The sequence below is a fragment of the Cricetulus griseus genome, chromosome 4 (genome assembly GCF_003668045.3).
Source record: "Cricetulus griseus strain 17A/GY chromosome 4, alternate assembly CriGri-PICRH-1.0, whole genome shotgun sequence".
Lineage (NCBI taxonomy): Eukaryota > Metazoa > Chordata > Mammalia > Rodentia > Cricetidae > Cricetulus > Cricetulus griseus.
In genome coordinates this window covers 82,091,978-82,116,922 of record NC_048597.1, presented here as the reverse complement: position 1 = coordinate 82,116,922, position 24,945 = coordinate 82,091,978, and the positions used below count along the sequence as shown (strand labels likewise).

General features: G+C 42.8%; 1 protein-coding gene across 1 annotated transcript in view; it reads left to right on the top strand.

Moving 5' to 3' along the window:
* LOC100765388 (putative sperm motility kinase W) overlaps nt 1–24,945 on the top strand; it is a 37,879-nt gene that overhangs the window by 6,370 nt on the left and 6,564 nt on the right. The window contains exons 2-3 of the mRNA XM_027413659.2: nt 17,177–18,752; nt 19,161–19,550. Of these exons, the coding sequence (XP_027269460.1) occupies nt 17,235–18,752; nt 19,161–19,172 (1,530 nt within the window). The 5' untranslated portion in view covers nt 17,177–17,234 and the 3' untranslated portion in view covers nt 19,173–19,550. The remainder of the gene's footprint in view (nt 1–17,176; nt 18,753–19,160; nt 19,551–24,945) is intronic.

The following is a 24,945-nucleotide window of genomic DNA, read 5'->3' as shown; positions in this document are numbered from 1 at the left end:
TGTCACAGAGGCAGCATGAGTAAGTAGGACAAATACCTCACCTATTAGTAAATGTCAGATGATTTTCCTTAAAGGAAAAGAAAGTTACAGGATTTTGGCTAAAAATACAAAAACAAAAACAGGTGGGCGGGCTGGAGAGATGGCTCAGAGGTTAAGAGCACTGACTGCTCTTCCAGAGGTTCTGAGTTCAATTCCCAGCAACCAAATGGTGGCTCACAACCATCCATTATGAGATCTGGTGCCCTCTTCTGGTGTGCAGATATACATGGGAGCAGAATGTTGTATACATAATAAATAAATAAAATCTTTTAAAAGAAAGAAGTAAGTTGCCCGGCAGTGGTGGCACACATCTTTAATCCCAGCACTTGGGAGGCAGAGGCAGGTGGATCTCTCTGAGTTCAAGGTCAGCCTGGCCTACAAAGTGAGTTCCAGGACAGCAAGAGGTGTTACACAGCGAAACCCTGTCTCAACAAAAAGAGAGGTAGGAATATATTTTATGACAATGAATACAATTTTTAAAAAAGTGAAAGAACTAGGTCTAAGATGGGCATGGTGACAACACGCCTTTAATCTCAGCATTCTAGATGTAGAGGCAGGTGGATCTCTGTGAGTTCAAGGCTAGTCTGGTCTATATAGTAAGTTCCAGAACAACTAGGTCTACATAGAAAAGAAAGAGGTTTTAAGGAATGTAATGCCCATAATAATGTTCATGACCTCAGCTCTGACCGTGTGATTTGGAAATTAAATCACAGCACATTATAAAATTGTATGTCATAAAAATTTTAAGAATTCCAGCCCCAAAACAGTGCAGAGTGAGCTGCATTGGCCCCTGCCTTGGGGCCAACTTCCACCTGCCCACTCTGGGAAATCCCGCCCCAGGGTCTACAGGCAGACTGAATCGGTCCTGAAGACCCAGGGACCCTGACTCTGCTGAGATCGCTGGGCTATTCTGGCCCCCACAGAGTGCAGAGAGTGCAGAGGCAGTGCGGAGTGCAGCGTGCAGAGAGTGCCAGAGGTGAGCTGCTTAGGCCCAACTTTTGCCTGCCCACTCTGGGAACTCCTGCCCAAGGGTCTGCAGACAGGAAGACTCGACCCCTGAGGACCAAGCAACCCAGAGTCTGCAGACATCTCTGTGACAGTCCTGCTCTCGCCCACCTGGAGAGCGAGTGCCTCAACCTCCCTGCACCCACCTTGGGACCCATCAGAGTATTGGAGCCAATTGCACCCACCTGAAGAGAACCCCGGACCCATACACACCAGGAAAGGAAGTGACACCACCTGTACCCACTGGAAGAAGAGATGGGAAGACAACAATATAAGTACACATCCAACAACGGGAAAACCAATATGACACCACCAGAGTCTAGGGACTCTACACCAGCAAGACATGAACACCCCAACACAGAAGAAGCAGAAGAGAGCAACCTTAAAAACAACTCATGCAGATGATAGAGACCCTAAAAGAGGAAATCAGAAAATCCTTCAGAGAAATGAAAGAAAAGACAAACCAAAAGATGCAAGAAATCAAGGAAAGCCAAGAAAATACAATTAAACAGCTGAAGGAAACAGTTCAGGACCTGAAAACTGAAATAGAGACAATAAAGAAAACACAAACTGAGGGAATGCTAGAAGTGGAAAAGCTGAGTAAACAATCAGGAACCACAGATGCAAGCATAACTAATAGAATACAAGACATGGAAGACAGAATCTCAGATGCTGAAGATAAACTGGATGAAATAAATTCATTAAGCAAAGAAAATTTTAAGTCCAAAAAAACCTTAACACAAAATATCCAGGAAATATGAAAAGACCGTGAAAAGACCAAATCTAAGGATAATAGGTATAGAAGAAGGTGAAGAAACCCAACTCAAAGGAGCAGAAGACATATTCAACAAAATCATAGAAGAAAACTTTCCCAACCTAATGCAATCAAATGGACCCAAGAAACAAGCTGGGGTAGCTATCCTAGTATCTAACAAGTTAGACTTCAAACTAAAATCAATCAAAAAAGATGAAGAAGGTCATTTCATATTCATCACAGGAAAAGTCCATCAGGAAGAAGTCTCAATTCTAAACATCTATGCCCCAAATACAAAGGCAACAACATTCGTAAAAGAAACATTATTAAAACTCAAATCACAAATAAGACCTCACACACTTATAGTGGGAGACGTCAACACTCCACTCTCACCACTGGACAGGACCACCAGACGGAAACTTAACAAAGGGACAAAGGAACTAACAGAAGTTATGACCCAATTGGGATTAACAGACATCTATAGAATTTTCCATCCAAACACACAAAAAAATACCTTCTTTTCAGCATCACATGGAACCTTCTCAAAAATCCACCACATACTTGGCAACATAGCAAATCTCAACAGGTACAAAAAATTGGAATAATCCCCTGTGTCTCATCAGACCACCATGCTTTAAAGTTAGAAATCAAAAACAACACAAATTACAGAAAACCTACTAACTCATGGAAATTGAACAACACACAATTGCACCATTCCTGGGCCAAGGAAGAAATAAAGAAAGAAATTAAAGACTTCCTAGAATTCAATGAAAATGAAGACACAACATTCCCAAACTAATGGGAAACTTTGAAAGCAGTACTAAGAGGAAAGTTCATAGCTCTAAGTGCTCACATTAAGAAACTAGAGAATAGTCACACCAGAGAGTTGACATCACAGCTGAAGCTCTAGAACAAATGGAAGCAAATTCACCCCAGAGAAGTAGATGCCAGGAAATAATCAAACTGAGGGCAGAAATCAATAAAGTTGAAACAAAGAAAACAATTCAAAGAATCAATGCAACAAAGAGTTGGTTCTTCGAGAAAATCAACAAGATCCACAAACCTTTATCCAAACTAACCAAAAGGCAGAGAGAGAACATGCAAATTAACAAAATCAGAAATGCAAAGGGGTACATAACAACAGACACTGAGGAAATCCAGAGAATCTTCAGGTCATATTGGAAAACCTGTACTCCACAAAATTTGAAAATTTAAAGGAAATGGACAATTTTCTGGACAGATATCACTTACCAAAGTTGAACCAAGGACAGATAAGCAACTTAAACAGACCTATAACCTCTAGGAAATAGAAGGAGTCATCAAAAGTCTCCCAACCAAATAAAGCCTGGGGCCAGATGGATTCACTGCAGAATTCTACCAGAAATTCAAAGAAAAGCTAATATCAATACTCCTCCAAATGTTCCACACAATAGAAGCAGAAGGGACATTGCCAAACTCTTTTTAGGAGGCTACAATAACCTTTTTTTTTTTTTTTTTTTTTTTTTGGTTTTTCGAGATAGGGTTTCTCTGTGGCTTTAGAGGCTGTCCTGGAACTAGCTCTTGTAAACCAGATGGTCTCAAACTCACAGAGATCCGCCTGCCTCTGCCTCCCGAGTGCTGGGATTAAAGGCGTGCGCAACCAATGCCCGGCTGATGCTACAATAACCTTGATACCCAAACCACACAAAGACACAACTAAGAAAGAGAATTACAGACCAATATCCCTCATGAACATTGTTGCAAAAATTCTCAATACAATACTGGCAAATCGATTCCAAGAACACATCAGAGAAATCATCCACCACGATCAAGTAGGCTTCATCCCAGGGATGCAAGGATGGTTCAACATTCGAAAATCCATCAATGTAATCCACCATATAAACAGACTGAGGGGAAAAAAAAAGCACATGATCATCTCACTAGATGCAGAAAAAACCTTTGACAAAATCCAACAACCCTTCATGATAAAGGTCTTGGAGAAATCAGGCATAACAGGAACATACCTCAACAGAGTAAAAGGAGTGTACAGCAAGCCAACAGCCAACATCAAATTAAATGGATAGAAACTCAATGAAATTCCTCTAAAATTGAGGACAACACAAGGCTGTCCACTCTCTCCATACTTCTTCAATATTGTCCTTGAAGTTCTAGCTAGAGCAATAAGACAACAAAAGGAGATCAAGGGAATACAAATCGGAAAAGAAGTCGAACTCTCACTATTTGCAGAAGATATGATAGTTTACAAAAGTGACCCAAAAAACTCTACGAGGGAACTCCTACAGCTGATAAACACCCTAAGCAAAGTGGCAGGATACAAGATTAACTCAAAAAAATCTGTAGCCCTACTATATACCGATGATACATTGGTGGAGAAAGAAATCAGAGAAACATCACTCTTTACAATTGCCACAAACAACATAAAATACCTCAGGGTAACACTAACCAAAAAAGTGAAAGACCTATACCATAAGAATTTTGAGTCCCTAAAGAAAGAAATTAAAGAAGATACCAGACAATGGAAAATCTCCCATGCTCTTTGATAGGTAGGATCAACATAGTAAAAATGGCAATCTTGCCAAAAGGAATCTACAGATTCAATGCAATACCCATCAATATTCCAACACAGTTCTTCACAGAACTTGAAAGAAGAATTCTCAACTTTTTATGGAAAAACAAAAGACCCAGGATAGCCAAGACAACCCTGTACAATAAAGGAACTTCTGGAGGTATCACCATCCCTGACTTCAAGCTCTATTACATAGCTATAATCCTGAAAACAGCTTGGTATTGGCACAAAAATAGACAGGTAGACCAATGGAATAGAGTTGAAAACCCTGATATTAACTTACACACCAATGAACACCTCATTTTTGACAAATAATCCAAATTTATATGATGAAACAAAGAGAACATCTTCAACAAATGGTGCTGGCATAACTGGTTGTGGACATATAGAAGACTACAGATAGACCCAAGCCTATCGACTTGCACAAAACTTAAGTCCAAATGGACATCAACATAAATCCAGCTACACTGAAGCTTTTAGAGGACAAAGTGGGAAATACCCTTGAATTAATTGGTACAGGAGACTGCTTCCTGAACATTACACCAGTAGCACAGACAATGAGATCAATAGTTGATAAATGGGACCTCCTGAAACTCAGAAGATTCTGTAAGGCAAAGGACAAAGTCAGCCAGATAAAATGGTAGCCCACAGACTGGGAAAAGATATTCACCAACTCCACATCTGACAGAGGGCTGATCTCCAAAATAGACAAAGAACTCAAGAAGCTAGTCTCCAAAACACCAAACAATCCAATTAAAAAGTGGGGTACAGAACTAAATAGACAATTCTCAATAGAGGAATCTAAAATGGCTGAAAGACACATAAGAAAGTGTTCAACATCCTTAGCCATCAGGGAAATGCAAATCAAAACAACTCTGAGATACCATCTTACTCCTGTCAGGATGGCCAAAATCAAAAACACCACTGACAGTTCATGCTGGAGAGGATGTGGAGAAAGGGGAACACTCCTCCACTGCTAGTGGGAGTGCCAACTTGTACAGCCACTTTGGAAATCAGAATGGTGACTCCTCAAGAAAATGGGAATCAGTCTACCACAAGATCCAGCAATTCCCAAAAGAAGCATATACCCAAAAGAAGCACATTCATACAACAAGGACATCTGTTCAACGATGTTCATAGCAGCACTATTTATAATAGCTAGAAACTGGAAGGAGCCTAGAAGCCCCTCAACCTTAGAATGCATAGAGAAAATGTGGTACATTTACACAATGGAGTACTACTCAACAGAAAAAAAAAAAAAACCAAAAAACAATGGCATCTTGAAATTTGCAGGAAAATGGATGGAACTTGAAGAAACCATTCTGAGTGAGGTAACCCAATCACAAAAAGACAAACATGGTATGTACTCATTCATATGCAGATTTTAGACAGAGTAAAGGATTACCAGCCTACAATCCACACTGCCAGAGAAGCTAGTAAACAAGGAGGACCCTAGGAGAGACATACATGGTCCCCTGGAGAAGGGGAAAGGGTCAAGATCCCCTGAGCAATTTGGGAGCACGAGAAGAGGGGTGAGGGAGCTAGGAGAATGAGAAGGTGAGAAGAGGAGGGATGCAGAGGATATGAGGGAGCACAAAGGTTGAGTCAGGCAAAGAATGGAAGATAACAAGAAAGGAGATACCATAATAGAGGGAGACATTTTAGGTTTACAGAGAAATCAGGCCCTAGGGAAAAGTCTGGAGATCTACAAAGATAACACCAGCTAATGATCTAATCGACAGAGGAGAGGCTACCTTAAATGCCCTCCCCTGATAATGAGATTGATGACTGTCTTATATGTCTCCCGATAGCCCTCATCCAGCAGCTGGTGGAAGTAGAAGCAGACACCCATAACTAATCACTGAAATCAACTGAAACCCAGATGCAGAGAAGGAAGAGTGAAGAGCAAAGTGGTCCAGACAGGCTGGTGAAACCCACAGAAACAGCTGACCTGGGGAACTCTTGCTCCCCAGACTGATAGCTGGAATACCAGCATGGGACTGATCCAGACCCCAGGAACATGGGTTTCATTGAGGAAACCTCGGAAATCTACTGGACCTGCTCTAGTAGTTCAGTACTTATCCCTAGCATAGGTGTGGACTTTGGGAGCCCATTCCATATGAAGGAATACTCCTTGAGCCAAGACACATGGGGGTGGGCGTCGGCCCTATACCAAAGTATATGATAGACTCTGATGACACCCTATGAAAGGCTTCACCTTCCAAGGGGAGCAGAAAGGATATGTGATAGGTAGGGTTTTAGTTGGGCAGTTGGTAGGGGAGGACGGGTGGGAGAAGGGAACTGGGATTGTCATGTAAAACAATCCTGTTTCTAATTCAAATAAAAAAAATCTGAAGAAAAAAATTTAAAATGTGTACTCCAAAGGATCCCATGAAGAGCATTAAAAGACATCTAAAAATAGAGAAAATATGCCACTTATATGTCAGAAAAATGACTGTTATTCATGATACACATGCCAATCTTACACCTCAATGACAAGCACATAAGCAATTCAGCTATACAGGAGCGAAGTTTGAACAGATGTTCATCTAAGAAAGACAATAATATCTCCCACATGGGGGAGTATTATTACCACTTGGAAGAAGCACAACCCCACATCCATGGCGGTATACTACTGAATTTTCATTAGGGAGGCTGGGAACATCATGAAACAACAACAACCCAAAGTTTCGAAGGGAGTCTTCATGAAACCTAACCAGAAAGAAAAATGCTGCATAAGAAAAAACTCAGTTGCTCAGTAAGTCGAGCACAGAAGTCTTATGTAATTCACTAATTCAACACCAAGCACCTACCCAGAAAACATGAAAACAAATGTTCTACCATAATCTCAGATGTCAATGTCCCATGACAGCCTATTTGCAACACCCAATTCTAAAAATAAATTGATGACAATAAGATGGCACATAATTTGATTTGTCTGCAGAACATAGGGATGGAAACAAATGGTTCTGTTGGATTATGTTAAATGAAGAAGCTAGTCACTAAATTCTACATATTCTGTGACATGTTTATATTACATTTTTATGGCAAGCCAGGAATAGACAGAACTACAGGAACAGTGAACTGGTGTTTCTGATGACAAGGAGGAATGAGAAGGTGCAGGTTTTCTTGGATAAAATATTCCCTGGCTTGACAACCGTGATGGATACACATTGCCTTGTAAGAGCAAAAATTGAATTACATGTTGTAAGTGGGTATATTTATGTATTATATATATACATATATGTATATTATCTCAGTAATGATGAATGATGTTATTTGATTGAAGAATGTGAGGGAGGAAGACAAAAAAAGAGAGGAAGTAGCTACTTACATACAGAGAGAAGAAATGGGTCAAGAAAATCCACACATGTTAAGATCTCCTTGGCTTTCTGCACAAAGGGATCCTGTGGGTTGTTGAGGGAATCAACATTCACTCCAAATGGTGTACCAGTGATCACATCCATGCTGTAAGCTCCAAGGATGCTGAGGAGAGAGAGACATGGGAATCAGCATCTGCATCTGAGGCAGCTCATGTTTTTGAGCTACCCAGGCAGGGAGCCCCAGAGTCAGAACCACCTGCTGCATCATCAGTGGGGTCAAGGCTCCTATCACACTCACACATGGAGCCTTTACCTGTGGTTGGTTTGCAGATGGCCTTTTCCTAGAGTTGAGCGTACACTAAGGTGCTTACAGTCCCATCGCTGCACCAACACTTACTCTTTCATGGTGACGGGCTTTCCTTTCTCTTCTCAAGTTTTTCACCAGCGTATACTGTGTGATGATGGGGAACATCTAAAAACAAAGCACAGCATCTGTAGCTAAGTGTGGAGACTCAGGTCCCAGAAAGACAGCTCGTCTCCATCCAGGAAGCAAGGGTGGAATGTTACAGTGGATATTATAATATATCCCCTGGGCATGAGGACAAAGATCATCTTATATGAATTGTAAATCAGAGGATCAACCCTAGAAAAGGGACCGTGGGCTCATTTTCTCCCTGTCTCGGATTCAACCCATAAGTAAATGCCCTCTCCATCATCACCTCCTTGAGTTTTCCACTGGTGAATGTTGGAGACAGCAGTGTTCAAAGTCTCTTCCATTCTTCATCCTCAGATACAGTGATGACCTTTTTCATAAATCCTGCTGGACCAAAAGTCTACAGTTCAAATTGAAAGACAGTTTTCCTGCAGAAGTTATGTATATATCCATTGCCACAGAAAATATATCAAACAAACATCACTTGTTTAACAAGTATCTGCTGATCTTAAGTGGCAGGCTCCTATTTGGACTCAATACATTTTCATTGAAAACACTGCACAACCTATATAAACACGGGTGTCAGCTATGCACACGGAGTGACTCCAAGTCTTTATTTCAAAGTCTCTTCTTAAATGGAAATGCACAGGGAAGAACTGTTGTTTGGTGCATGCTTGTGGCACAAGTCCTGAGCAGAGGGTGCTGTGATCTCAGGGGTGCCAGCTTCTGCTTTCATTTTACAAGCAGTTGTTTTATAACAGGGAGTTCTATTTATGCAGCCCCTGGGGAAATATATGCATGTTTCTGAGAGAAAACTTTGAGGCGGGGGCCTTGGCTTGAAAGTCACACAGGAACTCTGCCTTGTGCCCCAAATACCGTGGTACCACTAGGGTAGATACTGAGAAATTTCTGGCTCGGCTCTGCATACAAGATCTTACAAGTATATCCATTGCCTTATACTGGAGCTTATATTGAGGGAGTAAGAAAAAAATGAGATACCAGAATTTTCCTTTCTGGAAACATACTGAAAACAACATGCCTCTGCTATAAAACTAGAGAACAACAACAAAAATGCTATAAGCAGCCAGTTAAATGCTTATTATGAGAACTTTTTAAAGCCTGCATTTTAGAGAACATCAAATGATCATGCATGTAACTTGGTTAAGGGAAAAATAATTTCAGACTGTCTAACACATTGTAACTGCATGAGCAGTCAGCCTAGACACAGATTGTAAAAAACAAAAGGTCCTATGCTTTGCAGACCTTGAAAAATTAGTGGCATCCGATTTGACTGATGGTGTCCAAAGATGTTGTTTCAGGTAAGACTGTTTTCTCCTTAGACATTTAATGGGAAAATGAAAATGAGATCCGGGGCTCTGATGCTTGACAAATGACTTATGCAGTCAATATGCTATACAAATAAAGAGTGTCTCTGCAGAGAGAAGAGAGAGAGAGAGAGAGAGAGAGGAGAGAGAGAGAGAGAGAGAGAGAGAGAGAGAGAGAGAGAGAGAGAGAGAGAGAGAGAGAGAGAGCGAGCGAGCTGCTGAACCCTCAGAAGTGCATTCAGTCCCCTGCTGACTCCACACCACACGTCCTCTTTGGGACCTGAACCCTGTTGAAGCTGGACTTGAGCAGTTTTTCTGTGAGAATAGAAAAGAAAATCCCTACAGCATTCTCCACGACTGTGCAGAGTAGGAAGGGATTCAAGTGGCCCTAGGATCAAGGGCTAGAGAGATGGCTCAGAGGCTAAGAGCACTTGTTCTTGCAGAGGTTAAGAGAGAGCTCTTGTTGCTCTTGCAGAGGACCCGTATTGGTTCCCAGCACCCACATGGCAGTTCCCAGACATCTGTAATGACATGCTATCTGTCACCTACTCCTGACCTTCTGACATGCATGTAGTGTCAAGACACCCATACACATGAAATAAGAAAAAAATTTACATGGTCTTGGGATACTGTTTCTTAGGCTATTTCTTCATTATATTTGTCAATGGTAAAAAAAAAAAGTTGGAGAGAATAGAGGCTAAGCTGTTGTTTTTTTAAATTATGGCTATTAGACTAGATTAAGAATTGGGGATGATTTCAGGCTTGGTGGTGCACACCTTTAGTCCCAACACTGGGGAGGTGGAGGCTAATGGATCTTTGTGAATTCAAGGATAGCATAGTCCACACCAAAAGTTCTGGGCCAGCCAGGGCTTTGAGAAAGCCACTGTCTCAAAAAAAAAAAAAAAAAAGCAAAAATGAAGACACTATGTTGGAACCCCGAGGGATCTTATGATGGTGATCACAGAGCAGAGATTAGGCATGAATTGAGACATTTTTACTAACTGCAGCAGGTAAAGAGAGCATGGGCATTGCTTAGAAGACAATGTCTTCCTGGAGCATAGAAACTATATGGATTTGATTCAGGGAGTATTATGGTTAGCTAGTTGCAAGCTCCATTCTCTGACCCACCACGTACTTCGGCCTACTGAGCGTCTACATAGTTTGAGATGTGTGAGCATCAGTTCTGGAAGATGCTCATTGGAGGAGAACATGACAGTCTTAAACACGGTCAGTTCAAGGTCATGTATTCCATGCTTTTAAATAAATGAGAGAGAGAGGGTTGCAGGAAGAGAAAGCACCGCATATTGAATGTATCACTCATGGCACCTAAAATATAACTTAATCGGGGCTGGAGAGATGTCTCAGAGGTTAAGAGCACTGACTGCTCTTCTGGAGGTCCTGAGTTCAATTCCCAGCAACCACATGGTGGCTCACAACCATCCGCTATGAGATCTGGTGCAGCCTTCTGGTGTGCAGCTATACATGGAAGCAGAATGCTGTATACATAATAAATAAATAAAATCTTAAAAAAATGTAACTTGACCCTGTCTGACTAAAGAAACATGCTTAAGATTGCACTAATGCTACATGGAGAGCACAGGGACATGTTAGAAGGACATATAGCCACCTGTACAACTCTGCTGATGTCCATGTCATTAGTTGCTCCTACTGTGTTGACTTATGTTTCTATACATCTGAGGTTAAATAATAAACTCTACCTCCTGTAAGTAGGTTTTGCCAACTATTAGATCATAGCCATGAGAAAAATAAGTAGTATGGTAGCTGGAGACAAGAATGTAAGTGAAAAAAAATTAAAAATCTCTGTGGATTTTGCCAAGCCTTGATTGGACCATTGCATGTGACATCACACGGAGTCCATGTGAGGTAAGCTAGATATCAGCCAATAAAAGGAAACTGCCTAGGATTGGAATTTGTCTTTGTACTTCAGAGAAGCCATTGGTTGTGGCAGGTTGAGCAGTTGGAATCAGTTGTTTCTGCTAGAGTTGGACTTTTCAAAACCTGTAGGATCTCATCATAGTGAGTCTATTTCCCAAGTTTTCAGTCTGGGCTTTTGTCGTTTGGTATCTATTTATTTCTTTATTTACATCATGGGTTTCAGGTTTGATTTTTGCCTATAAGTCTTATTTACCTCATTTCACCTCATTTTCCCTTTATCAACTTCTTTTCTTGCCTTTGTTCTCATGTAATTTACACATTAATTATATATTAACTGCCTATATTGCATTTTGATCATATTTACCTGCTCTATTTCACTTACCCAATGCATTGAATGTGACAAGTACTTCCAAATGAAGAAAGCTTCTTCCTTCTGCTTATTCATGACCCCTAGGAAAAAATGTGACCCTTGTGTTTGTGGGCCTGGAATACTGGAAGTAACACTTTCTCTAGTTCTAAGTGTTTTCCTGAAAAAGGCATTCCATTCCTTTGATGTGTGATTATAGGACTTACCTCAGTGTTGTATGTATGCTATGCTGTATATCAGTTTGTGTGTGTGGACAAATCCTAGTGCTCCTGGGTAAAGGCATCTTGATCATGAACTGTGGTCTTCTAATGTGGTCTTGAATTTGGTCTGAGCTATCTTCAATAAGGATTTTCTAATCTATGTAGTCAAGGACATAGCCCGATACTGGGCTCTTTAAGTTTTATTTATTTGGTTTGAGAAAAAGGATATTGCATTTCTTATGAAAAAAATGAAAATATTCCTTTCCTCAGACTTATAGACTACTGAAATATTTGGAGAACATTGCTGTTAGATGTTGAGATTATAGAATTTATCAGTGAATTTTCTTGGTCACTGTTAAAGTCTTTCTTGATACTCAATACTTTCAGAGTGTTTTGGCTAGTTTTATTTCCTAGACTTTAGCTTTTCCTTTGATTTATTATTTTCCTCCTTCTTGGATGTATTTTCTTTTTTTATCAGGGGAGGGAGGGAACAGCAAGAGGTTACAGGAGGACAATGATTCTATGACAGATCTTCCTTTGAGACAAAAGGTCGTTAGTAATGATGGACACTAAGTGGGTGTCTGAAGGAGTTTTATTCCCATCACACAAAGTATGACTCCATGAGCTTCAAGGTTTCTAGGGGAAAGGGAGTTGCTGCAACACCAAGAAGCAGCTTGGTTATCTGAGACCTATGCTACATTATAGAGGATGGGTTCTAGAATTTAGGCTACATGAAGAGCTCATTGATTATATTCAGGGGGAGTGTGGGAGATATGATTAATGTGTGACTTGTGACAACAATGAATCTATCTTGACCTCTGGGAAAATAACAGGTGTGGGGTGGGTCTGGAGAGCAGCCCTCTCTGTTAAGGACATTTTTTTTCCCTTGGGGGCAAGAATATAAAAGGAAAAAATTAAAAAAAATAACTGTGGTTTTTTTCTGAGCCTTGATTGGTCCATTGCATGTGACATCACACGGAGTCCTTGTGAGGTGTGGTAGATACTAGCCAATGACAAGGCACGGCCTGAGGCTGGCTTTAGCCTGTTCTTCAGAGAAGCAGTTGGTTGTTGGGATAGCAGTTGGCCTCAGTCGTTTCCCCAGACAGTTGGCCTTTCCCCCAACCTCTTGGATCTGGCCATGGTGAGTTTGTTTCCTTGGTTTTCAGTTTGGGCTTTTAGCATTTGGCATTTATTTATTTCATTATTTACATTATTGGTTTGGGTTTTAATTTTTTAAGTCCATTTTCTGCATTACAAGTTATGTTCCCTTTATAAACATCTTTTCTTTGTCACTTTTTGTCTGTATTCTTGTATATTTTACAAATTTATTGGTATATATTAACTGTATAGGATGAGGAATTTGATCATGACTTTTATATCTGGCTTTACTGTATTTTGTTTGTATTTATGTGCTATATATTACTTCTCCAGACATTGAATTTGACAAGTATTTCCCATTATTCAAGGCTATCCCCCTGCCTGCTCATGATCTTTACGAAACAAAATGTGATACTTGTGTTTGTGGAACAAGCATGTTTGAAGTAACACTTTCTCTCTCTCTCTCTCTCTCTCTCTGGTTTTTTGAGACAGGGTTTCTCTATGTAGCTTTGGAGCCTATCCTGGCAGTTTCTCTGGAGACCAGGCTGGCCTCTAACTCACAGAGATCCGCCTGCCTCTGCCTCCTGAGTGCTGGGATTAAAGGCATGCGCCACCAACGCCCAGCTTGAAGTAACACTTTCTCTATTCCAAGCTTTTTCCTGAAAAAGGCATTTTATTCTATTAATATCTGATTATATTACTTAGCTCAGTGTTGTGTGTGTGCTATGTTCTTTGACAGTTTGTATACATGGATGAATCTTTAGTGTTTCTGGTTAATGGCATCTTGATCACAAAGTATGGTCTTGTCAATGTAGTGTTGAATTGGATGTGTTTGATCTCTTACTTTCATTCAGGATTTTCCAATCTGTCAGTTAAGGATATTGCCTGAATCTTGGATCTGTTTAAAATGTCTTATATGGTTTGAAAATAAGGGTAATACTTCTTTTATGAAAAGACTTTGAAAGTGTCCCTTCCCTTGGTTTTATGTGTGGTGATATATTGTTTATGGTTTATTAAAGCTTGCCTGACAATTCAGAAAGCAAAGTCAGCCACAGCCATAGAAGCCAGGCACACGCCTTTAATCTCAGCAGCCCGAATTTAGGAGATGGTGGTACACACCTTTAATCCTAGGACTCAGGATTAAGAGATAGATGGATCTCTGTGAATCCAAGGCCACCCAGATCTACACAAGAGTGAATCAGTCTAAAAGAGAATTATAGCTCACACCTTTAATCCCAACATTAGTGTATAAGACAGAAGCAAGGTCTCAGAGAGGCATCATTCTCCAGCCACACTGAGGAGAGGCAGCAGTTTGAGACTTGGTGAAGAGCTCATGTGTAGATCAGCCCTTTTCAGCCTAAGCTAGAGGTGAGAGCTAGAGGCCAGCTGCTTTGCTTTTCTGATATTCAGCTTGAAGCTTGAACCCCAATGAGTCATTTATTTATTTGTGTTACATTTATTATGGATTACTGAAATACATGTCGACCATTGCTGCTAGTTGTTGAGATTGTAGAAGTTTATTTCCAGTTTGTTGGTTTTGCATCCTGGGATTTAGGTTTGCTATTTTATATTTATATTTATGTTTTTCCTATTTATATATTCTTCTTACACATAGTTCATCCTGACTGTATCCTCCTCTCCCTCCACTCCTGCTAGTTGCCCTCCACCTACTCTCTTCCTCCAGATCCACTGCTCCTCTGTTTCCCTTTAGGAAAGACCAGGCTCCCTAGGGACAGCACTGAACATGGCATAAAAAGATGCAATAAGATTATATTTAAATGTGTGCTTTTCTTCTTGTGGTCATTTGTGCTCATATTTGCCTTCCATCATTAAAGATTACCCAATTGTTTTCTTTTTTTGGTTTTTCAAGACAGGGTTTCTATGTGTAACAGTTCTGGCTGTCCTGGGACTGACTTTGTAGACCAGGGTGGTATGGAATTCAGTGAAATCCACATGCCTTTTCCTCGGATGTGCTGGGATTAAAGACATGCAACACCACTGCCAGGCTCAATTTTCATTCTTAAAATTCGGTCTTTTATTTCCCTTTGGTTTCTTTTTTCTTGTGTAAAACACATTGTCATAATTATTAGACTAAATAAATATATACTTTATGTGTAGTATATGTAGTATATATTATAATTCTCATAATTGTGTATATTTGATATATGCTACTGATAATATAAATAATTCTAATAGCTTATTAGAATTTGTTATACTGTATTATATACTTATATTAATCACAATTATATAATAAGTATATTAATCACACTAAATATATAATTTACATACCTTACACATAAGCAGTTGCATGACATTTTCCATATATGCCTATACTGTACTTATCCTATTTCCCTGCACTATTTCAGTACACCCACCACATCTTTGTGACTTATGCTATGACTTTTGCCAAAGCTCCGCCCCCTCCTTCCTCATGACCCAGAGAAGACAAAGTAGATTCTATTTGTGTTTGTGGACCTGCTTTGTTTCAGGTAAAACTATGTCTAGTGTTAGCTCTTTCCTTATAACACAACAGTTCACCAGTCACTGTGCCGAGTGTGGACTCTTCCCCACATTTCCTCCTATGCTGTGCTGTTGTTCAGTTTGCTTGTAACAAATTTTCCCTCAGCTCTTGGGTGAGGCCATTTTGACTGTGCAGGAAGGCTCTTCAGTATAGTGCTGAAAAGGATGTGAAGTATCAGGGCTTCTCATCAAGGATTCCATATCTGTGCTCATTCAGGGAAGGAGCTTAGCCGTTCTCTAATCGTTGAGCTTATTTGGTTGCGGGATCAGGTTAATGCTGGCACAGAGATGAATTTGGATGTCTTCCTTTGCTTTTTCATTTATTTATTTAAAAATATTTTTCATTTTGCACAGTGAATGCAAATCCCCCACCTGTGTTTCTCCTGTCCCCTTACTCTCCCATCCCACTCCCATCCCACTCTTAAGAGGGGGTAAGGATTCCCTTGGGGAATCAATAAAATCTGGCATACCAAGTTGAGGCAAAACCAAACCCTTAGCCCCTGTATCAAGGTTGAGAAAGGTATCCCATCATAGGGAATGGGGTCCAGAAAGACATTTCATGCACCTGGGACAAGTCCTGGTCCCACTGCTAGTGCCACCTCCAAACAGATTAAGCCACATAACTGTCACCCACTTTCAGATTGCCTAGTTCTGTCCCATATAGATTTCTCAGCCTTTAGTCCAGAGTCTGTGAGCTCCCACTAGCTCAGGTCAGCTGTCTGTGATTTTCCCAGTCACTATATTGACCCCCACTTGCTTGTATGATCCCTTTTCCCCCCTCTTCAACTGAACTCCAGGAGCTCAGACCAGTGCTTGACTGTGGATCACTGCATCTGCTTGCAACAGTTACTGAATGTAGGTTCTATGATGACAGTTAGGGGAGTCGTTAATCTGATTGTGTGCGAAGGCCACCCTCTCCACTATTGCTAGGAGTCTAATGTTGGCTCATCCTTGTGGATTCCTGGCAATTTCCCTAGCACCAGGTTTCTCCCTAACCCCATAGTTGCTCCCTCTATCAAGATATCTCTTTCATTGTTCTTGCTCTCCATTGTGCCTTCAACTAGGCCAATGCTTTCTCTTTCTTGAAGTATTTTCTATAACCCTGTCTCCATTCTTCTGCAAAGTTTTGAGTGATGCAGGGAATCCATGAGATCTGGGATCTGCCTCGTTTGGAGCAGTTTTTGTTGCCACTCATGTGTTTGTTGCTCATGACTCATGTGTTTAGGTTTTTTATTCTGTCCTAATTCAATATTCACACATATCTAGGAATTCCTTTCATATTTTCTAACTTCCGGGTATAAAAACTGGAACATCCCTCAAGGACCCTCTGGACTTTAGTTCTATCAGTTACAACATCAGTTTCCTATAATGTAAGTTGCATCTGATCTCTCTGGATCAGTTTTCATTGTGTCACATCCTTGAAAACAAGCAGCTCATTCTTTCAGGGATCTCAGTATTTTCCTTTGCATGCCCACTTCACTGATTCCAGCTCTGACCTTTCTATGATTCTTCATCTACTGCTTTGGGTTTGGATTCTTCTAGTATTTTTATAGCCTTGAAGAGCATTATTAGGTTGTTTGGGATATCTCAGATTACCCAGAGAATTCAAAGCCATAAACTTACCTTCTGAAACTGAATTAATTTTTTTAGGATTGTGTGACTCTGAAATTTCCCACAAGGTAAAGTGGTTGAATTGGAGCAGAACACCATGGACAGCCACAAGGAAGAGGAAATTCTTGAAAAAGATTTCAGGATCCTACTGTCTCTAGGTTGTGGTACATTCGGGGAGGTGAAGCTGGCCTGCCACCTCCCCACGAATACTCAAGTGGCTGTCAAAGTCCTTGAGAAAACCTCCAACAGTGTGGCTGACATCAGCGCTGAAGTGAACATCCTTCAGTCTGTGGAACACAGGAACATTGTTCGATTTTTTCACATGATCGACACACTGATGACCACGTATGTGATCATGGAGTATGTGGCAGGAGAAGATCTGGAGAGCTGCCTCAGGGCACTGGGCTGTCTAAAGGAGGATGAGGCTAGACCAATTTTCCGGCAGGTCGTGTCAGCAGTTCACTTCCTCCACCAAAGACACATTGCACATCGTGACATTAAGTTAGAAAACATCCTACTCGATGGAGCAGGAAATGCAAAGCTTTGTGACTTTGGTATGGCAATTAAAATCAGAGAAGGGCAGATGCTTGAGGAGATTTGTGGCTCCTTGCTCTATTGGGCCCCAGAGATCTTGGCAGGGAAACCATATGATGGAATGGCGGGTGATATGTGGAGCTTGGGTATCGTCCTCTTTGTCCTTGTCACAGGGCACTTTCCATATGTGGAACCCACCCTTGATGGTATGCACAGGCTCATCACCACCACAATGTGTCCCATTCCCTACCACCTGTCAAAACCCTGCCACATTGTCATTGCACGATTACTCATGGTCCCCACCTGGTACAGAATAACAATAGGTCAGCTTGTGCAACGACCATGGCTGGGCCACATTCAAGAACATGTACCACCTGCCACTAAGGAAATCCTTCCCAGGGTGGTGGAGACTATGTGCACCATTGGCTACACCTGTGAAGAGATTGTGTCATCCCTAAAACACAGGCAATCAAATAATGTCACAGCAACTATAAATATCCTCAAATACCAACTGAGCTGTGGGGATAGCCATGGACAAGGTAAGTCCTGGCTAAATATGATCTGCGCACACCCTCTTAGACTCCCCCTTCCCTTGGGGAGGAGAGCTAGTGAACCAGGTCTTCCTTCTGGGAAGAGTCCCTTTCACAAAGAGGGTGTGGAAGAAAGAGCCAAGGGATGCAGAAGCTACCCCATGCTCAACAGGGGGTCCTGCCTGGAGGTGATGTCCTGGTCAGATAACACCGTCCCAGAAAGAGGTGCTTATGTGGCCGATGCCATCAACACTGCAACATGGGGCATGAATTTGGTTGACAGTCTGCCTGGCAATCTCTCCTCCCATGAATCAGCCCTGGATAGAACACTCACTGGGTTTCTGAACTTGGGCTTCTCCATAGAGGAACCATCCACAGGGCCAGACATTCCCAGTGACCAGTCCCAGGTGGCACCCACAACATCTGGATCCAGGCCATTCAGAGGCTGGAGACTGACAAGGAAGCAAATTGTCCATGCACTGAGAGTACTGTGCTGCTGCTGCTGCTGCTGCTGCTGCCACCACCGCCGCCACCTGCCCACCCACCCCATGGTGAGCCCCGAATCCTTGTGTCAGGGACTGCAAAGAAAGAGAGGACAATGGAGTCCCACATGGAGCACAGCTGGTTTGGTCTCACAGATGAACTCCTCCATTGTATTTTCAATGTTATTTTAATGTCATTTTAAATGACAAGTTGTACCCACTTAGAAGGCAGAGAATTTAAGACGCCTAGTACATTAGATGGCACAATTCCACAGCTTGCTGTTCATGTAAATGCCTGAACATTCAGCCAAAATCAGATAGCATAGTGTGGGGACCACAGGGTAGAAAGGGAGGGAGGAGAATTTGGTTAAAGGGGGCAAAGTTTCAGAATAGAGGAATCAGGAGAACTATGTCACTGACGGTTTGTCTGTCAAAGTCACTAATATAGCTGCTTTCGTGTTTCTTTCTGCTTTGAAGGGTGGAAACTGAAATGGCCTAATCAATTCCTGCCCTGAGGAGTGACTGCCGCAGGAGAGATCTCCAGAGTGCCAACTCCCTCCATTCCAGGCTTCTGCATCCGTCCTCCAGCTATTGAGTCTGGGTTGCAAGTTTACGTCTTCTTCAGCGTACTCCAGCTCCAGCACTGCTGCTGTACCAAGAGGTGGTCATAAGGCACATCTGCCCAATGGCCTGCTACCTCCGTTGCTTTGGACGTGCTTGTAGGACCACTCTCACTGAGTGGAAAACAGCTGCCTCTACAACCAGGAATGCCTTTGTACCAACCCAGGCTGCTCATCGTCTGGTCACTTTAACCACTTCAACTTATTTTGAGACAGTCTTTTGGAAAGGACAGCAAGCAAGACCTCTGTAAGTCCTCTGGAGGAGGGAGATGGGTGGAAGGAGATGAAGGGGAGTCATTGGGAACAGGAAAGGGCAAATGAGGGGTGGTGTAAAGTAAGGAATACAGTCTGTCCTGAGGAACTTCCTGCCAACAAAGTAACATGAAAAGAGATGGGTGTGTTGACCTCTGTCAGGGGCCCAGGACAAGCTAGAGGAGTAACGAACCTCCCCTAAAGTACATATTGGGAAGCCGCTAGGAATAGTCCACAGTGAGGAGGAGAGGGCCTGCTCTGAGGGTTCCGAGCATGTGTCAAGGCACACAAGTAGGATGCTGCCTTGGAAATAGCATTCTGTACTTACCTACTAAGCTAGGTTGTGGCAGGAGAAAAGGTCAGGCCTACTGGTCAGTGGAGTCCTGTCTTCTTCCGTGCTGAGTGAGTCCTGTCTGTCAAAGTCACTAAGAGAGGCACTTTCATTATTCTCTTGGTTTTTATTTGGGGAAGTGAAATGGCCCATTTAAAATACTGTCTTGGTGTGTAACAGGAAGGAGCCAGTTCAGAATTCTGTGTCGTGTGCAGCAATATATCAGGGCTCCAGGTTCTAGTATCCATCCTGCAGCTGTAGAGTCTCAGCTACCATCTTCCCAATCATTCGCCTCCCTGATGCCCCTGTGCTGTTGGGCATCCCTACATAGTCACATGTAGCATCGGCCCAATCAAGGTCTGCCCCCATTGCTTCATGGTTCCTGTGGGACCAGGTTTCCACAGCATCTAAAAGGACTTCCTCTGTCAACAGGGCAGACAGACTTGCACACTGGTCTCAGGCTTCACCTCCCCTTTGGTCACTCCATCACCTCCAAACGTCTTTCTGACTGTCTTGTAGAAAAGCTACAGGAACAGCCAGTGGGGAATGGGAGAAGAAAGAAAGTGGGGAGGGCAACTGAGGAAAGGGGGGTGGAGAGGACAAAGAGGAAATGAAAGGACCTCTAGAGAGGCGGACAGAGGCTCTCCTTAGGAGATTACCTGAAAATGAGTCAGGAGAAAAGGAGGTTTTCTTGGGGCAGGGGCCTTGAAGAAGTAAGACCAGGACCAAATGTCTCTGGCAGGGCAGAGTGTGAACACTGGTTTATTGTCAGCCATGATGGAGGAAGGCCCTGCTTTCATGGTCTCTGGCAAGTGTCAAGGTAGAGAAGTGTGAGGCTGCCTTGGAAAGGGCTTCCTGTCCCGGGATACTGCTGAAGGATGTGACAGGAGAGAAGGGTGGCCCCATCATTCAGTGGAGCCCTCTCCTGCTCTTGGCAATCACAGTCTATGGCAGATCTGACAACATCTGTGTCTTTGTCGTCATAACCTCCTTCATCCAGGCTTCCCATTTGCCTCCCATCTCCTGATCCAAGAATCTGACATTGATTTCCAATCTCAAGCAAGGATTTATTTTTTTCAGATATTTTTATTTGAATTAGAAACAAGATTGTTTTACATGACAATCCCAGTTCCTTCTCCCTCCCGTCCTCCCCTACCACCACCCCACCCCCCAGCTAAAACCCTACTTATCACATATCCTTTCTGCTCCCCCTGGATGGTGAGGCCTTCCATAGGGTGTCATCAGAGTCTATCATATCCTTTGGGATAGGGCCTAGGCCCACCCCCGTGTGTCTTGGCTCAGGGAGTATCCCTCTATGTGGAATGGGCTCCCAAAGTCCACACCTATGCTAGGGATAAGTACTGAACTACTAGAGCTGGTCCTGTAGATTTCCGAGGTTTCCTCACTGAAACCCACATTCCTGGGGTCTGGATCAGTCCCATGCTGGTACCCCAGCTATCAGTCTGGGGACCAAGAGCTCCCCGTTGTTCAGGTCAGTTGTTTCTGTGGGTCTCACCAGCCTGGTCTGGACCCCTTTGCTCTTCACTCGTCCTTCTCTACGTCTAGATTCCAGTTCAGTTCAGTGATTAGTTGTGGGTGTCTGCTTCTACTTCCACCAGCTGCTGGATGAGGGTTATTGGGTGGCATATAAGTAGTTATCAATCTCATCATCAGGGGAGGGCATTTAAGGTAGCCTTTCCTCTGTTGCTTCAATTGTTTGCTGGTGTCATCTTTGTAGATCTCCAGACCTTTCCCTAGTGCCTAATTTCTCTGTAAACCTAAAATGTCTCGCTCTATTATGGTATCTCCTTTCTTGTTTTCTATTTTTCCCCTGACTCAACCTTTCTGCTTCCTCATGTCCTCTGCATTCCTTCTCTTCTTCCCTTCTCATTCTTCTAGCTCCCTCCCCCCTCTTCCCGTGCTCTCAATTTGCTCAGGGGATCTTGTCCCTTTCCCTTTCTCCAGGGGACCATGTATGTCTCTCTTAGGGTCCTCCTTGTTTCCTAGCTTCTCTGGCAGTGTGGATTGTAGGCTTTACTCTATGTCTAAAATCTACATATGAGTGAGTACATATCATGTTTGTCTTTTTTGTGATTGGGTTACCTCACTCAGAATGGTTTCTTCTAGTTCCATCCATTTTCCTGCAAATTTCAAGATTCCATTGCTTTTTTTCTGCTGAGTAGTACTCCATTGTGTAAATGTACCACATTTTCTCTATGCATTCTTCAGTTGAGGGTCATCTAGGCTGCTTCCAGTTTCTGGCTATTACAAATAGTGTTGTCAAGCAAGGATTTCTAACTTACATTCACCTTACATTAATGTTGTTCTGCTCCAGTGTGGGAAGGGAAGTAGGCCTTGGCAGGCCTGATTCTCAGCTCTGCCTTTATAAGGCCAGCAGTCATGTGACTTCTCTATGACCAATGCCTGCCACAGGGGTCATGCTTACAAGGTACCTTGATCATAGTGGAGTTCTCGATGACAGTCACTGGCAGTGTGAAGCAGTGGTGAGTGTGGTATCTGAGCTGTTTTCCAGGACACCTTCCAGATAGGGAGCAGTGCACTGAGTTGGCAAGGGGAACTGAACTCAAGGGGTAATCCAGGGCCTTAGTCTGTGTGAATCATTACCTGAAGGTAAGATTAAGTTCAGGAAGTATCTGTTTGTGGTAGAAGATGAGTTCCTCAAGCCTGGTCTTCATGTTGTGAAGAAAAGGATCATATGAGGTGGCCTATGCCAGCATCCCTGACACAGAGGGAAAGTTACCATAGACTTGCTAGACTGAAGAGCAATGGGAGACTGTGAGACTGTGGATGTGTGTCAGGGAGAAACCATCTTCTCTGTTGTACTCGGCATCCAGCTTCCATTCTGACCATCTGACCCTGGGATTTTAGCAAACACTGGTGCAAACTGAAGGCTTTGGCCAGATCTTCTTCACAGCAGGACAATAGCCAGCTTGTGCCATTACTTACTTTCTAGACCCCTGGCCATCTGGTGAGTCCATGTGCACAGAATGGAACAAGAAGCAGCTTGCTTAGGGGGTGAGAGCGATTTTCAATTTGTGGGTATCAACTGGGGTCAGGCCCTGTTTCTATTGCCTATCAGTGAAGCCAGGGCTGTGAAAATGTTTGAATGTTCTCTTGAGTTCTGCAAATGAGATGCAGGAATTTCTGGATTCCACATTTTATATTTTATGTTTGAGACTGGGTCTCACTATAATATCCTGACTAGCCTGAGACTGTCTGGGTAGAATATGCAGATCTCAAACACACAAACCCACACATATCTCTGCCTCCTGAATGCTGTGATTACAGATGTCACTGCCATGCCTGGCTTCAAGGACAGTATAGCATCAATGGTAAATTCCCTCAAACACTTGAGGCAGAACTGGTACCGATTCTGTGCCTTTCCACCTTGACAGGGTCATGGATTTAACTGACTAGAATAGCCTAGAAACAGGGGGCGAACTCCAAATCTAAACTTCAGATTAAAAGTGTTTGTCCACCATGAACAGACACCAGGAGGTGAGAAGTGCTGTCGAATTCTTCTGTGGACACAAGGCAGTGGGCTGGAGGACGTGTGCCCTAGCTGGTATGTCACTTGAAATAGTGCACAGAGTACTAAAGGTTACAAACAAACCCTGTTTCCACAGGATCTCCACCTGCAGGCCAGGCACAAGTCACATGACTTCATTCTGACCAATCAGAGGAGTCCAGATTGACTACCTGGTCTGATTGATTGAGTTCTTTCCATTTATCTATCAGAACAAGTCTTAGGACTCAAGATGGGTCACTGAGACATTTGGTTATCTGTCTTGGGATTTGAAAGGCAGAGCTTTCACTTCAAGAACACCGGTAGTAGAGGCAGTGCATGAAGCCACAAATTCTGCATAGGAGCTTCCAGTTCTCCTCATCCAACACACAGATATAGTCTTCTTGGTTGCTGGCTTTCATGGCTAGTCTTGCTCATGGGTCCCCCAATGCTGTCTTTACTTGTCAAAACCACTTTAGGCTGTGAGTTGGGCCACTGAATCTTGTTCATACTTGCTGGCTAATGGAGAGTCCAGGGCTGCAGGAGTCATATACTGAACCAACTAGGACTCTCTTTAGCACACTCTGGACTGTCTGTGCAGGTAGAGGTGATCATTTCCCTCCCAGAACATTGTGGACCATCCCAGGAGACCACCGACATTTTCCTTGTCCTTAGTGTTCTGTCATTTGTGTTCTGGCTCCTTCAAACCTCTACATTTTTCATATGAGAGAAAACAGATGTTTGGCTTTCAGGACTTGCTTGTCACACATAACACAGCCATCTTATTTTTTTTTTGAGACAGGGTTTCTCTTTGGCTTTGGAGGATGTCCTGGAACTCACTCGGTAGACCAGGCTGGCCTCGAACTGGCAGAGCTCCACCTGCCTCTGCCTCCAGTGTGCTGGGATTAAAGTTGTGCACCACCACCTCCTGGCCATAACACAGCTATCTTAAGATGAATATGTTTTCTAAAACATGTCAAAATGTCATTCTTGATGCTGTGTATGTGCTCTTTGCCTATATCTTCTTCATACATTTATTTCATCAGTTTTGTATTTGAAACTATCATCTGTCCTTTGCAATTGGCACATTAACTTGTTTCCCTGTGTAGATATCCAAATTTACAGATCTGACTTAAAAATTACCAGTCCCACAAAGTGACAAAGTTGAGCTGGAGTTGGAGAGCAGAGGATGAGAACCAGAGGTTTCAGAGGCAGCAGGAAAGAGTTTGCAGAGGGAGGAATTTAGAGAGGACAGAAGAGACAGGGGAGGAGCCGTGAGGAGAGGGATGCACAGTGGGGTAAGAACAGTGGAGACTTGGTGCTGCATATTTCATAGCCCCTTAGAGTCCCTTTCACATGTCCTTCCTGTTAAAGTGATGAGCTCTAGACATCAGGAGACACAGGGTGGAGCTTTGCAAGCGTGGCCTGAGACAGCAGAAGTAGGAGCCCTGCAGGAAGTCCAGATGGCAGTGTGCCCAGTTACCCAGCATAAAGGGTCTCTGTCCAGCACAGGAGAAAGTGAGCCATCTACCA